Below are 14,040 nucleotides of genomic sequence, written 5' to 3'. Positions count from 1 at the left end.
TGTGGACATATTTATATTTTGAAAATTCTTGTAACTCACTTTCTGTTTTTGTTATTTAAGCTGAAATCACAATAAATTTGTTAGCAGCCGATGCCATGAGGTTGCATCAAACCCAACTTACATGCATCGGATGCTTACACCAAATTAATGAATATAAGTCAAGTGCTTTACACATATGCATTTATTACTTACCTGTGGTTAGGCGATATGTATTTTTACTTTAGTTTTTAACTATTAAAATTAATATGTTTAGTTTAGTGTAAATATCGGGTGTGAAAAAATATAATTTGATGCTCAATTCATCCCATTTATTATTTATATGAGACACTTTTCATCTTTTGAATGTCTCAAAAAGCTTGATATTGTTTCATTTTTGTAATTTGTACTTTTTAAGAATTTAAATTCATTAATCTATTCTGACTTTAAAAGTTTCATGTGATATGTTCTCCATCAAACTAACTTTCTGACACTTACTTTAACATTTATAGATTTTCCCCGTCACTAGTACTCTAAATAAGTTACAGCAATTAACATATTAAAATGTTGAACTCAATCAAATACCATTACGTTAAGAGACAAAATATTGGAAGGTAGAAAAGTGTGTATTTGTACTTGCATGACACACTGGAAAGGAACATTGAGCATATAAAGTATCTATATTTAAGGTTCTTGAAACAACTATTGGAAATATGAAAATGGAAACATAGTTTTCACAGCATATAATAAGACCTCTACATAAAAAAAAGTATGTTACAAGATTTCATGGGAACTCAATTCAAGGCTATTCTTTTTCTCTTGTTCTTTTACTCAGTATTAGCTAAGCAGAACCAACTGAGTTCCAACTTGGAATATCAAGATTTGCTGAATCTCAGGTCATCTTTAGGCATCAGAGCTAGAGATTGGCCAAGAAAATCAGACCCCTGCTCCAATTGGACTGGAATTGTGTGCAACAATGGCAAAGTTACAAGTATAAAGTTAACTGGAGTAAGAAGAAGTCACAAAGGAAGTTTGTTTCCACAGTTTGCTGTTGATTCTTTGGCCAATTTTACTCAGTTAACATCCTTTAACTCATCAGGTTTCATTCTCCTAGGGCCAATTCCAGATTGGTTTGGTCAAAGATTAAGTCAGCTCAAAGAACTTGATCTTAGTTCAAGCTCAATTCTTGGTTCACTTCCACCATCACTTGGAAGTATGATTAAACTTACTTCTCTATCTTTGTCTAGTAATTCAATTACAGGTACTATTCCTACAGAATTTGGGAAGTTAAGTTCTTTAAAGGTTCTTAATCTTTCTGGTAATTCACTCACAGGTTCAATTCCAAGTTCTTATTCAGATATTGGGAATCTCACTGTTCTTGATTTGTCTTCAAATTTGTTGTCTGGTCCAATCCCTATTGAATTTGGTTCATTTCATGACCTTAAATTCCTCAATTTATCCAATAATAGTCTGAGTTCTTATATTCCTGCTCAGCTAGCAAATCTTTCTCAATTAGTAGAACTTGATCTTGGCTATAATTACTTGTCAGGGTCATTGCCAGAAGATTTCTCAAGATTGAGAAATTTAAGAAAATTGTTAATTGAAAACAATGAACTAGAAGGTGAATTGCCTAGTACCTTGTTTTCAAATCTTTCTCTAATGGAGTATATAGTTCTCAGTTGGAATCGATTCGAAGGCGAAATTCCTGATGTTTTGTGGTCATTGTCCCACTTGAGGATTCTTGATATTTCAGGGAACAACTTCACTGGTGTAGTTTCAAATTTTACCAATTTTAGTGTCAGTAGTGCTTCATATAACCTTTCAAATAATCTCTTCTTCGGAAATGAGGCGTTTGATATTCGGAATTTTCAATCAATTGATCTGTCCAACAACTATTTTCAAGGTCTAGCACCCAATAATTCTGGCATTCAAGTTATGAGTAATTGCTTTACAGGGTCTTTGAATCAGAGGAGTTCAGAAGATTGTCGTAAATTTTATGCTGATAGGGGTCTAGTTTTTGTCAATGGCAGCACCAACGGCACAAGCCAAACTCCAGCGCAAAGATCTTCAAAGAGCGGGCATACGCGCCTTCTTATAATGGTTGGAGTTTTTGGTGGGCTTGGGGTTCTTATGCTTTTGGCATTAGCCATTCTATTGTTTTTGAAGATATGCTACACAGGAAATTCAAATGAAAGAGGCACTTCGAACGTTAGTCCTGTCGTGGAAGGAGATAATCATGCACCTGTAAAGTTCTCTAGTGATATATCTGGTTCGGTCGAATCATTTACTTATGAACAGATTCTCCAAGCCACAAGCAACCTGAATGAAACAAACCTTATCAAGCACGGTCACACTGGAGACATTTTCCGGGGAATATTGGAAGGCGGTGTCCCCATAGTTATCAAGAAAGTTAGTTTACTTCAGTCTGAAAAAGAATCATACAAGTTGGAGTTGGATTTGTTAAACTGGATAACACACCATAGGTTTGTCCCTTTATTGGGCCACTGCTTAGAGCATGAGAGTGAGAAATTCTTGGTCTACAAATATATGCGCAATGGAGATTTGTTTAGTTTGTTGTCCAGGGATACAGATTTAGGAGACGAAAATCGACAGTCTCTGGATTGGATAACGAGATTAAAAATTGCAATAGGAACTGCAGAAGGTTTAGCTTATTTACACCATGAGTGTAATCCTCCCCTTGTTCATAGGTATTTGTTTCTTTCACTTTTTCGCATTCTTGTTTTTCTCCTTATATATGCTATTTTTGTCTGTAACAGATCCATTATTAAGTTCAAGTTATTGTAAAGTTCTACACCAATCTAATTCTATTCTGTATTTTCTGGTTGAAGAGATGTTCAAGCTAGCAGTATCCTTCTCGACGATAAATTTGAAGTAAGGCTGGGAAGTTTGAGCGAAGTGTGTACACAGGAAGGTGATAATCACAATTTGATCACAAAGTTCTTCCACATGCCAAAGTAAGTTGTTTCTAAATATATATTAAGGTTGTGTCATCTTTCCTGCTATTTCTACTTTTAGCATTTCCTTTTAGAAACTACGAATGCTTTTATGTAATTTGTACATGTTCCATTGAGTCGTTCTTTAACTTACTCTTCAAGGTTTGGAAGGCATTCTCAATACTATCTTGTCAGTCAAACCGTTTTGATTAACCTTCGTAATATAGGCGTGCAAGTTGGAATATACTGAGGAAAACAAGTTCTAATACTACTCCTAATAAATGTTCAGTAATTCTAATTCTTGACTTGTTAGATACGTACTAGCCTTAAATTTTACTTAATGCATTTGACAAAAGTTAGTTTATATATTTAGATTCCACAGACTCTGAATACTTCTTCTTCATATTGCTTTTTGTTCAATGTTCTAAGACATTTCTTCTTGACAATATACAGGAATGCTGAGGGAGACCCTACTGGTATGTAGCTAGTATTCTTTTCATAAAAACACATAGTTGGACTTTAGAGTTATCGTTCCAATTTTTCATGCTGGCCTTATACATGAACAGGATCTTCATTTACAAGTTGCACTTATGATGTATACTGTTTCGGGAAGGTCTTACTCGAGCTTGTAACTGGTAAGGTTGGCATAAGCCAGTCAGATGATGCCTCAACCAAGGAGTGGTTGAACAAATTTCTTCCTTTCATTACTATACGGGAGAAAGAATTAGTGGCCAACATCGTCGATCCATCTCTAATTCTAGATGAGGACTTACTGGAAGAGATGTGGGCTGTAGCAATAGTAGCCAAAGCATGTCTTCATCCGAGGCCTTCCAAACGTCCTGAAATGAGACGTGTCCTAAAAGCACTAGAGAACCCTTTCAAGGTTGTTAGGGAAGGAAGTTTCAACTCTACAAGGCTACGAACAACTTCATTGAGGCGATCGTGGAGTGTTGCTTTTCTTGGTAATTGGCACCATAGCTCACAAGATAGTATAAATGCCAGTGGCCAAACAAGCAAAGAGGGTATCAACCTAAGACAGTCAGGACGAGTAGGATCTCATTCTCATAGCAGCGGGAATGAACGTTCATCATCGTGTAAGAGATCATCCAGTGAGATTTTCCCCGAACCTCAGGAAACGCTAGATATAGAAAGACAGGACATGAACTAGCCATCCTGTGAGTTTAAAGGTATCCTCATCATTTGCAGTTAACCTATGCCAAATGCATTTCTGCAGGTAATGGTTTTGTAAGTATCAGGGCTTTTGATTTTTGAGTGGCCGTTCTAATGATCGCCACGGATACATGGGCCCACGTGCTACACACAAGAATGAATTGTCATATGGTTGGTAAGCTCTTTCCTTCTCCGTGCAGCCTATCAAATTGGATCAGTATTTTTGAATATGTCGTTACACCATGTACATGTATTCTGTCTTTCTTCTTTTCTTTTTTTTTGATGTGCTACAAATGCTCTCGTCTTTGTAAACTTTCAAAAGTTTATCCTGTCAGACGCGTTGATGACAAAAAAGTTGATATTAAAGGATGTTCAGTCCTTTGTATTCCCCTCTTTACTCTGTAAACTATGTTCCTTGGTTGTGTGCAAAATACAGATGTGATGGATAACAAGCATACAACTGTGTCAAGGATCTCCACTATATAATCCAGATTTACAGTTTCAAGATATCATATTTTGAGATTGCATGAAAGAAAAAAAAAAAAGTGATACAATTGAACTATAAATTCCTTGGTGGCCTAAATAAGTCCAATAAACTCAATACAACATGTGTCAGTGATTCGGTATGAATCCATATATATATATATATATATATATATATATATGTGGGGGGGGGGGGGGTGCAGGGGGAAGTACATTAGAAGAGTTAGATTTTCGACATAAAACTCACAACGTCTAAATTCTAGATCCGCCATTATTCAGAGAAAGAGGAGAGGATCATGCAACATATATTCTTCACCAGGCCTGTTGGGTTTACCAGGCGAATACATGCTCAAGTTTGTCACTTGACTGGTAGAATTCAGATGTGAGCATATAACTCCATCAAAATGACAAAAGCAAATAAAAAAGGTCATATTTTCATTTTTGAAAAAATTGCTGAACCAAAAAGCGCAATACGAGATTATTGGAAATATCATAATCACATTAAAGGAACACGTCATTGCTCCGTAATGAAAAGTTCTCCACAATTGTGAACTGCAATTTACGAAAGTGAACAACAAAAATAAGTAGCGATGAAAAAAACAAGATAGGGGTAGCTTTCAAGTTGCACGTAAAAACAATATATATAAATTAATAGCAGCAATTATAAAACAAAAGGGGATGTAGCTCAAATGGTAGAGCGCTCGCTTTGCATGCGAGAGGCACGGGGTTAGATCCCCCGCATCTCCAATTGTTTTAAATTTTGACGGCTAGAATCTAATTGTGAGCGCAAGCTGATTGATCTCATAAGGTAACTTGTAAAACTAATTCTGAATATTCTCATTTTTATCCATGTAACACCTGTGAAAGATTTTATTTTCTTTAGTTGCAGAATATAAGAGGGAATACAACATTATTTTTCTGTTCATGGTTGCATGTCTTTTGGCTCTCTAATGGCGTGGCATAAGAAATCGATATGTTCAAATACTCCGGTAATAAAAACTGAGATATTTATTTCATGGCTATGCTTCTTTTGTAGCAGACAAAAGGTGATACTAACGAATTCATGAACTTTTTTTCTTAAGCCTGCTGCACAAATTGTCTCATTTCAGTTTGGAGCATCTGCTTATCATTGTAGATCACAATTGTCATCTCTATCATAATAAGCTTAACTTTCAATGTAATAGTAAACAATACTATGTTGTATCAAAAGTGAAATCTGTAGTAAATTGCCTATTTGAATGCAGAATGATAAGGGTTATGCAGAGTTCTCATATTACTACAACTTTGCAGTGTGAAGGGATTAGCATATGACTGTAAGTGTTGGTTGATTCGTCTGCATAAATACACCAGTATCAAGTAACTGAGAAAAATACTCTATTCTCTTTTATATATAAAGTTTCATAAGAGTTGGAGGTTATAAGGGAGAGATTGGGCAGTAAATATGAAAAGTTTATGACTGGTTTAAGTCAGATTTGAAGAAGAAAACATAGAATTGAATGACACAGCCACTAATTCAAATTGTATCTCTAGTGCCATAAGGCAAAATAATGAGGCCTACATAGATCTAATCTCTTACTGGAAATTAGGCTTATCACATGATTCAAGGAATAGTTTGAAGAGGTGGTGCTCCAGAAGCCTGAAGCAAATACAACCGACAACACGGTGTTCCATCATCAGGGTGAGTTTGTAGTGACCGTGGCAAGCTGCGCAACTTATTGAATAAATTTAGTGGATCATGCAACAGCCCGAAATGGGCATCCGGATCACCAATTTGAGAAAGTTTAACTTGAGAAAATCCTAGTGATGGCAATAACAGATCAGGCCAATCACTATAGAAATGGAAAATGGAGCTGCACATTTTGGTTGCTTGCTTGTTCATGAAATCTGCTAAAAGTACTGTATTAGCAGACGCACAGTTATTAGCGATAACCTTGAGTACTTCCATTGCATGAGAGTGTGATAGATAGTAGAGAATTCCCTCTAATACCCACACTGTGTTTTTCTTTAACTCTAATCCTGATGCTTGAAGCTTTTTAAGCCAATCTTTTTCTCTTAAATCAGCTGCCACTCCCTTCAATGATTTTGCTGTCAGCATTGGCCGTTTTTGTTCATTGATTGCTTCTTTTAGAACACTAGTTTTCATCTGTAAGACCTCTGGAAAATCAATCTCAAAAATGTCACTTTCTTTCAAGCAACTCAAGCGGTATGCCCTTGTATCCATACCTGCAGATAAGCAGATTGATATCATCATTAGTCTGTTCTGTTCTGTACTAATAACAACATACCCAATATTATCTCATACTGTGGGGTCTGGAGAGGATAGTGTGTACGCATACCTTATCCCTACCTTGTGAAGGTAGAGATGTTGTTTTCAATAGACCCTCGACAGTGTTCTGTACTGTCCCCACAAAATGGATTAATCAAGCAACTTGCAAGGGAAGTGAGGAACGGAGAATAGAAAATTGGCAGATCAATACGCTAAGTTCTCGCTATGCGCCAAGTTTAAGGAAGGGCCGCATCACATTGAATCTATTGTATGCATGCAGCCTTGCATTTTTGCAAAAGGGTGTTTCCAAGGGAAGACCTCCTGGTCACAACAATGACAACTCAACTCTTATTATTGTGCCAAGGCTTTCTCTCATTGAGGAACTGAGAATGCTTGGAGTAAAATCCACACTTATATTGGAATACTCCATCTGTTCATGGTTCAAATTCCCTAGTTATTGCGATAACTCAAAGCAAGTAAATTTTGCATCACCTATATCAAATCCAGTTGAATGTTAAAATTTAAATAGTCATGACTGCTTTATAGATTGTAGAGATTGCTTATTACCCAAAATTTCTCCACTCTTTTCTACATTGTAGCATTGTTTTTCCAAATAAAAATAAGTGTCAAGTGTGATTTGCTCCGTATGTCGAGTTTGCTGAAGTTCTGTGATTTGAAATGGCGCTATCACAAAGTAGTTATTCCGTTCTATCCTAGGAGAAATTAATCCGTATACTTTGAGGAACAGTAAGAAGATTAAATTCAAGGACACGCAAGAAACTTGTGGGCTTGAAATTATTTTTATATTTTCTGTTCTAAGTTCTATTTTTCTGATTTTCTAATTTCGAACACAGATTAGTAACAATCTTAAGGAATTTATCTTTATTTTTTGTGTTCATCTCTTTTGTGCGTTGAGACGGCTGATAAGAGGAAAGACGAAGTAAACAGTACGATTACTGGTGTGATATGACTATAGAGAGAAATGACAAAATCAAAACTGATCCGAAAAGTCGTTTTCAATCTCTAGCACTTAAACTTAGGATGGCTGGCAGACAAAGAGAAGAAGAAGTAATCTTTCACTCCACGGAATTGGTGTCGTGACTGGACAGTGGTAACTCTATACATTATTAGGCCAATTCAAATTCCTTAGATCGATCTATGGGTGGAACTCGGAAAATTTTATTTTGTGTCTCATACAACTGACACTAGTTGTATGAGGCAACTTTTTTGTCTCACAGTTTTGTGGATTCAGATTTCTATGAATCCAAAAGTGTAAGATTGGGGTCCACAAATTTGTGAGACAAAAATGAGCCTTATACAACTAGTGTAAATTGTATGAAACACAAAATAAAACTTGTCGTGGAACTCTTAGATATTTGGACTTATGGTACAAGGAATATTTTGTCTTTTCCTAAGGACTTAATTATTAGACATTTATATAGTGCTCTGAAGGGACAAAGTACTGGAACAACAGACCTAAGGAAATTGAAGGTTGGCACAAGTACTAGAGTGAGCAAGCTAATTAAATTTCGACTCTTGCTTGTCACAAATGCTTCATGGTTTCATCTAACAAATTTTTGTCCAGTAAATTTGTTTTGACCTAATTTACCACTAATACAAAGCATTTCTTTGATCGTATCACATGTTACTCGATTTGAAGATTAAAAACTTCACCGTTTATTAAATCTAGTTGTATCAGATGTTACTCGATTTGAAAATTAAAAATTTCACAGTTTATTAATTATTCTAAATGTACAAGATTGGTTTGAAGATTAAAAACTTCACAATTTATTAATTCTGGCTCCGTCGTGACACAAACAACAATTCTTGTGATTGGCTCTACAACATAATAGGGGCGGCAAATATGAATCTCCTTTTGAAGAAATATGCTTGAAATGTGGAATTATTCACCAAACGATCCTCTCTTAGTCACCACAATCTAATGGAATTGCGAAAAGAAAAAATAGAATGTCAAAGGAAATAATGAATGTCTAGTTAATAAGTTCTGATTTACCCAAAACTTGTGGGGGGAAGCTACGCTTGCAGCTAATAGAGTATTCAATCGAGTTCCCCATAGCAAATTGCAATCTATTCCGTATGAAAAAATGGAAAGGAAGGAAACCCAACTTGAATTATTTTAAAGTGTGGGGGTGTTTGGCAATAGTGCAATTTTCTAAACCCAAAGGGATAAAGATATGATCGAAAATCGTTGATTGTATTTTCATAAGATATGCAACCAATAGTAAAACATATCGATTTCTAGTTCATAAGTAAAAAATCCCGACATTCATAATAATATGGTTATAGAGTCAGATAATGCTGAATTCCTCAAAATATATATCCGTATAAAACGGAATGTGAGTCGATTGGTGAAGGATCCAAATGACCTGGGGAAGGAACAAAAGAACGTACATTTAATGAGGAGGATTCAAGACGGAGTAAACGACAAAGAACGTCTATTTCATTTGGACCAAATTTTAAACTTTCTTATTGAAAAATATGTCTCGAACATTTTAAAAAGTTATGTCTTCTTCTGTATCATTATTTTGGAAACAGACTCTCAATAGTGAAATAGAATCCATATTGGACAATTATACTTAGGAATTAGTTTATCTTCCTCCCGGTAACAAACCATTAGGTTCTAAATGTATTTTCAAAGGAAAAAGAAAAATGATGGCACTATTGACAAGTATAAGGCATGACTTGTTGTCAAAAGGTATAGACAACGAGAAGGCCTTGACTATTTTGACACATACTCATTGGTTACAAGAATTACGTTCATATGGGCGTTGGAATCATTAGTTGTGGTGTATGGTACTGAAATCCATCAAATGGATGTGAAGACATCCTTCTTAAACTAAGTTTTGGAGGAAGAAATCTACATGTAACAACCTGAAGGGTTTGTGGTTCTTGGAAAAGAAATAAAGGTGTGCAGACGTGTAAAGTCTCTTTATGGACTAAAACAAGCACCAAAATATTGACATGTGAGATTTGATCACATAATTTTGTCAAATGATTTTAAAATCAAGTCATTATTTGTGGATGATATGTTGATAATGAATAATTGCCAAGGCACATGAAATATTTGAAATGTGGGGGCCTTAGCTGTTGCATGACAAAAGTCAATATTAGACGCAATGCCTATATTATCTAAAAGAACTAGATGATATAATTTTTGGAACCCACGAATTCCTAGTGGATATGATATGGTAGTCAGTTAATTCATTACTTGTTCTGTCTTAATGATGACTAGTGATAAAACTACCAATTCAAAAGTTATTTACGTACCTATCCAAAATGTTGTGTTCTTTCTTGAACATTGATTATATTTAGTTCTTTTATGAAATGGGTCATTTGGAAGGCTGTGACTTTTCATGAAAAGGTGCTTTATGTATGTTTTTATATATGTTGTACTATATGAGGTGAACCAACTGATGAAAATAACAAAACAAATTCATAAAAAGTTGGATTTATATCATGAGTAAAGTCTATTTGCATATCATATAAACTTGTATTTCATTATGGAATAAGAATAAATAGCAAAAGGCGAAGTGATTGCGAAATGTGTTAGATATTCAAAGGTTGTGGCTACAACTGATGCAACCATTTCAACCGTTTGTTGCTATATTAAGTGTAGTCAATAATCTGATATGCAATAGAAAGTCAAGATGTATTAGTCTACGACATAAGGAAGTTTGTATTGAACTATCATGGCAATGAAATGAATTTTGAGATATTTGAAATATACTCAAAATTATGATTTGTACTATATAAGTATCCCGTGGCAATGGAGGATATAGTGATGCAAATTAGATCACCCAGTCGACTGCTTCTAAATTCACATGTGGATATATTTTCACAGTCGGTGGAGGAACGATGTCTTGAAAATTATCCAAATAAATATGTATTGCCCGTTCTACAGTGGAGGTTGAGTTTATAGCCTTAGACAAGGCCGTTGGAGAAGCAGAATGGCTTCGAAATTTCTTGAAGATATTCTATTTTGACCCAAACCGTTAGCACCTATATGCATATATTGCGATAGTCAGGTGGCAATAGTAGGGGCTGGAAGCATTATGTATAATGAAAAATCTCATCATATACGACAAAGACATAAAATCATTAGGAAACTACACTATAGGGGAATTATCACGATTGCCTACGTGAAGTCAAGCGATTATGCATCAGATCCACTTACAAAAGGCCTAACTAGAGAGGTAGTTGAGAGATTATTGAAGGGAATTGGACTATGACCGAGGACAAGTCATTGTGGTAGAAATTTTACCTAGAAGATTGGAGATTCCAACATCTAGGTTTAAGGAGATCAAACAAAGTCATTAATGACGATTCAACATTGTCAAATAAAAAAATTTGGTCCATTCTCGTGATGAGACAATGTTCAGTACCAAAGATAAAACGTTAAAGTTTTTTAATGGTTTCTTAGTTTGATACGGAGTATATCAAATAGTGTATCTACGAGATAACACGTTTAGGAATCATCTATGTAAGTATGAAGTGTAAGTCGCTTAAAAGAGAATTCTGTAAGGCTAGTTCTCTATGCACTTATGAAATCAGACGGTGTTCATGGCTGAAACGAACACAACAATGAGAACCAAAGACGGTTAAGGGTTTATTATGTGACTTATGGTTGTCTAGGTATATACCAAAGTTCGATGGTTCAAAGATATCAAATCTACCGATTGACCAAGTATATCCGACATATGTCCGCTACGGAAAGTTCAAAGGGAAATCTACTTATCCAGATGCGATTAATCCTTACTTGCGAATCACACAATTTTTATGCATATTTTTATATATATGACCATTCCTCATTCATGTGGTGGATTGTTGGATTTTTTTTCTAAAGGGTGTAAATGAGAAATGGAAGAGACACCTCTTGGATTGCATCTCTTCATCTCACCCTTCCATTGTCGATAAATTTAGAGGCTTGGCCTCATTTTTACAAATGCATTGAAAAATCTGAAAATTTCTCTTCTCTTTTCTACATTGTTGCATTGTTTTTCCAAATAAAAATAAGTGTGAAGTGTGATTTGCTCCGTTTGTGGAGTTCGCTGAAGTTCTGTGATTTGAAGTGCCGCTATCACAGAATAGTTATTCCATTCTATCTCGGGAGGAATTAATCTGTATATCTTGAGCAACAGTGAAAGGATTAAATTTCTTAAGGACACACAAAAAACTTGTAGGCTCGAAATTATTTTTACATTTTCTGTTCTAAGTTCTATTTTTTTGATTTTCTATTTTCGAACACAGATTACTAACGGATTAAAAGCTGAAACAATGCATCTTGTTAATTTTCAGTTGCAATGTCTTTGCAGAATCATTGATCTGTTAATTTTGTAATAGAATAACTAACATACTCACACTTGAAGTTAATTAGTTCATGATAAGTCACTACAAGTTACTAACTAAAGAACAAATTGTCTTTGAGTTGCAAGAAGGAACAAATACGTATATCATTGCCTAAAATGCAACAGAGAGATTAGTTTGATACATCTCTCCAAATTTACCATAAAGGAAAAATTATTTACCTGTACTGGAATGAAAGTGACACAAATAATGTGTGAAATGAAAGATTCATTTAGTCCACTCTTACTAGTTTGGGATTAAGACAGAGTTGATTTACTCTCTCCGGTCCACTTTAATTATTTTTTCGGTTCTTTCTTGTGGTCTACAATATTTAATTTTTTCAGATATCAAGAAAGAATTAACTTCTTTTTTCCAAAGGTGCCTTTGGAGTAAATAGCCTAGGAGTATTTGTTGCATTTCTAATGAATAAATTAAGGTTAATATGGTCAATTTCATTGTTAATTTATGCCAAAAGGTGGATTCCTTAATATGTGTAAAAACAGCCAAAAATTCAATTAAAGTGGACCGTAGGAGGTAGTTTATTTTTTGTCGAGTTTAACTTCTATATGACAGTAAAAAAGAATTTTTACGTTATCAGATCATAACTACATAAGTGACCATTCATAAAACACGGGATTAGGAACCTAGAAAGTAAAACATGTTATATATAAAATAAATAAATAAATTTACATGGTCAGCTAATATAAGTTAATCCCTTTTGATCACATACCTGCTCCAAGAAGGACAACTTGTGTTGCTCCACCATCAAAGGAACTAAGAGCAGCTTCAATTTGTTTATCAAACCATAGTGTTCTAACAGCAATCATTACACCAGAAACCTCTCTTGCATTATTAAGACAATCCCTCTTAATCTTTTCATACAAGCTTTTGAGGTATGTTTCTCCTGCTAGTAACTCTGCTAGTGGATCGTTTATCACATGCCTCCACAGTGCCCTTCCTGCTGCAATCTGGCACGCTGATCGTCGCGACATATCCCATTTATGTTCAATTTCTGCATGGAGTTCTCTAATATTATCGGTATACAACGAGTCGGGTAATATGAATTCTGGCCATTGCTGGGCTGAATTCACTTGGTTAGACATGTCTGTGCTAAGACGTTTTAATATAAACTATGAGTTATATAGGAGAAATATTTTTAGTAGTAGGGACTAGGGATAAGAAAAGAGAGCCACACAGAACCAATGTCACAGAAAAAAAGAACACAAATATCGTGTCCAGCTTCTTTTTGTTACATAAAGAAAGGGAATGAAGGAGGCCACGACTACCATCAATTCGTATAATTTTTTTTGTTGCATTACTATTAGCTGAGAAGGGCATATATAAGAGTGGTCCAACTTTTTCCTAACTCAAGTACGCGTTTGTTTCTATTATATTGGTTGTCTGCCTCAAAATCTAGTTTCATGTGCCTGAAAAAGGCAAGTCGACCTGAGATATTTGCTTGGTTGGTGTGAGATGTCCGGAGTCCCGATTCAGATTTGAAATCAAGTGGTGCCAAGTGTTAACTGGACCTACTACTTAAGGTGCAAACTTAATACCCGATAGGTCAAAATACAACTCAAACCCAAACATACAAAATGAAACCCGGGGATAGGGAATTACTATATATATTTGGGAGAAATTCAAAAATAGCCAGATTTACAACCGGTCATTCAAAAATAGCCCAGTTTTAAAAGTAATCTAAATTTAGCCACTTTTCATGTAAAGATAAATCTGAGCGAAAACACTGTTCAAAACCCGAAAAATACACCAGTATATTATACTGGAGTTCCAGCATAAGTATGCTTGAACTCCAACATATTATACTGG

At 35.1% G+C, this 14,040-nt stretch overlaps 2 protein-coding genes and 1 non-coding gene across 3 annotated transcripts; 2 read left to right on the top strand and 1 right to left on the bottom strand.

The window, feature by feature from the left end:
- Positions 1–664: 664 nt before the first annotated feature.
- Positions 665–4,497, top strand: LOC104233003 (probable LRR receptor-like serine/threonine-protein kinase At2g16250). The gene is made up of 4 exons (XM_009786303.2): positions 665–2,684; positions 2,826–2,951; positions 3,384–3,406; positions 3,497–4,497. The coding sequence occupies exons 1-4, from the start codon at positions 748–750 to the stop codon at positions 4,096–4,098; spliced, it is 2,688 nt and encodes an 895-aa protein (XP_009784605.1). The 5' UTR covers positions 665–747; the 3' UTR covers positions 4,099–4,497.
- A 760-nt stretch (positions 4,498–5,257) lies between these two features.
- Positions 5,258–5,330, top strand: TRNAA-UGC (transfer RNA alanine (anticodon UGC)). The gene has a single exon. It is a non-coding gene; the product is annotated as a tRNA-Ala (tRNA).
- A 606-nt stretch (positions 5,331–5,936) lies between these two features.
- Positions 5,937–13,418, bottom strand: LOC104233004 (uncharacterized). The gene is made up of 2 exons (XM_009786306.2): positions 12,944–13,418; positions 5,937–6,806 (listed from the first exon to the last, which is right to left on the bottom strand). The coding sequence occupies exons 1-2, from the start codon at positions 13,314–13,316 to the stop codon at positions 6,184–6,186; spliced, it is 996 nt and encodes a 331-aa protein (XP_009784608.1). The 5' UTR covers positions 13,317–13,418; the 3' UTR covers positions 5,937–6,183.
- Positions 13,419–14,040: the final 622 nt, after the last annotated feature.

Source organism: Nicotiana sylvestris, chromosome 10 (assembly GCF_000393655.2).
Source record: "Nicotiana sylvestris chromosome 10, ASM39365v2, whole genome shotgun sequence".
Taxonomy (NCBI): Eukaryota; Viridiplantae; Streptophyta; class Magnoliopsida; order Solanales; family Solanaceae; genus Nicotiana; species Nicotiana sylvestris.
This window is presented reverse-complemented; position numbering and strand designations above follow the sequence as displayed.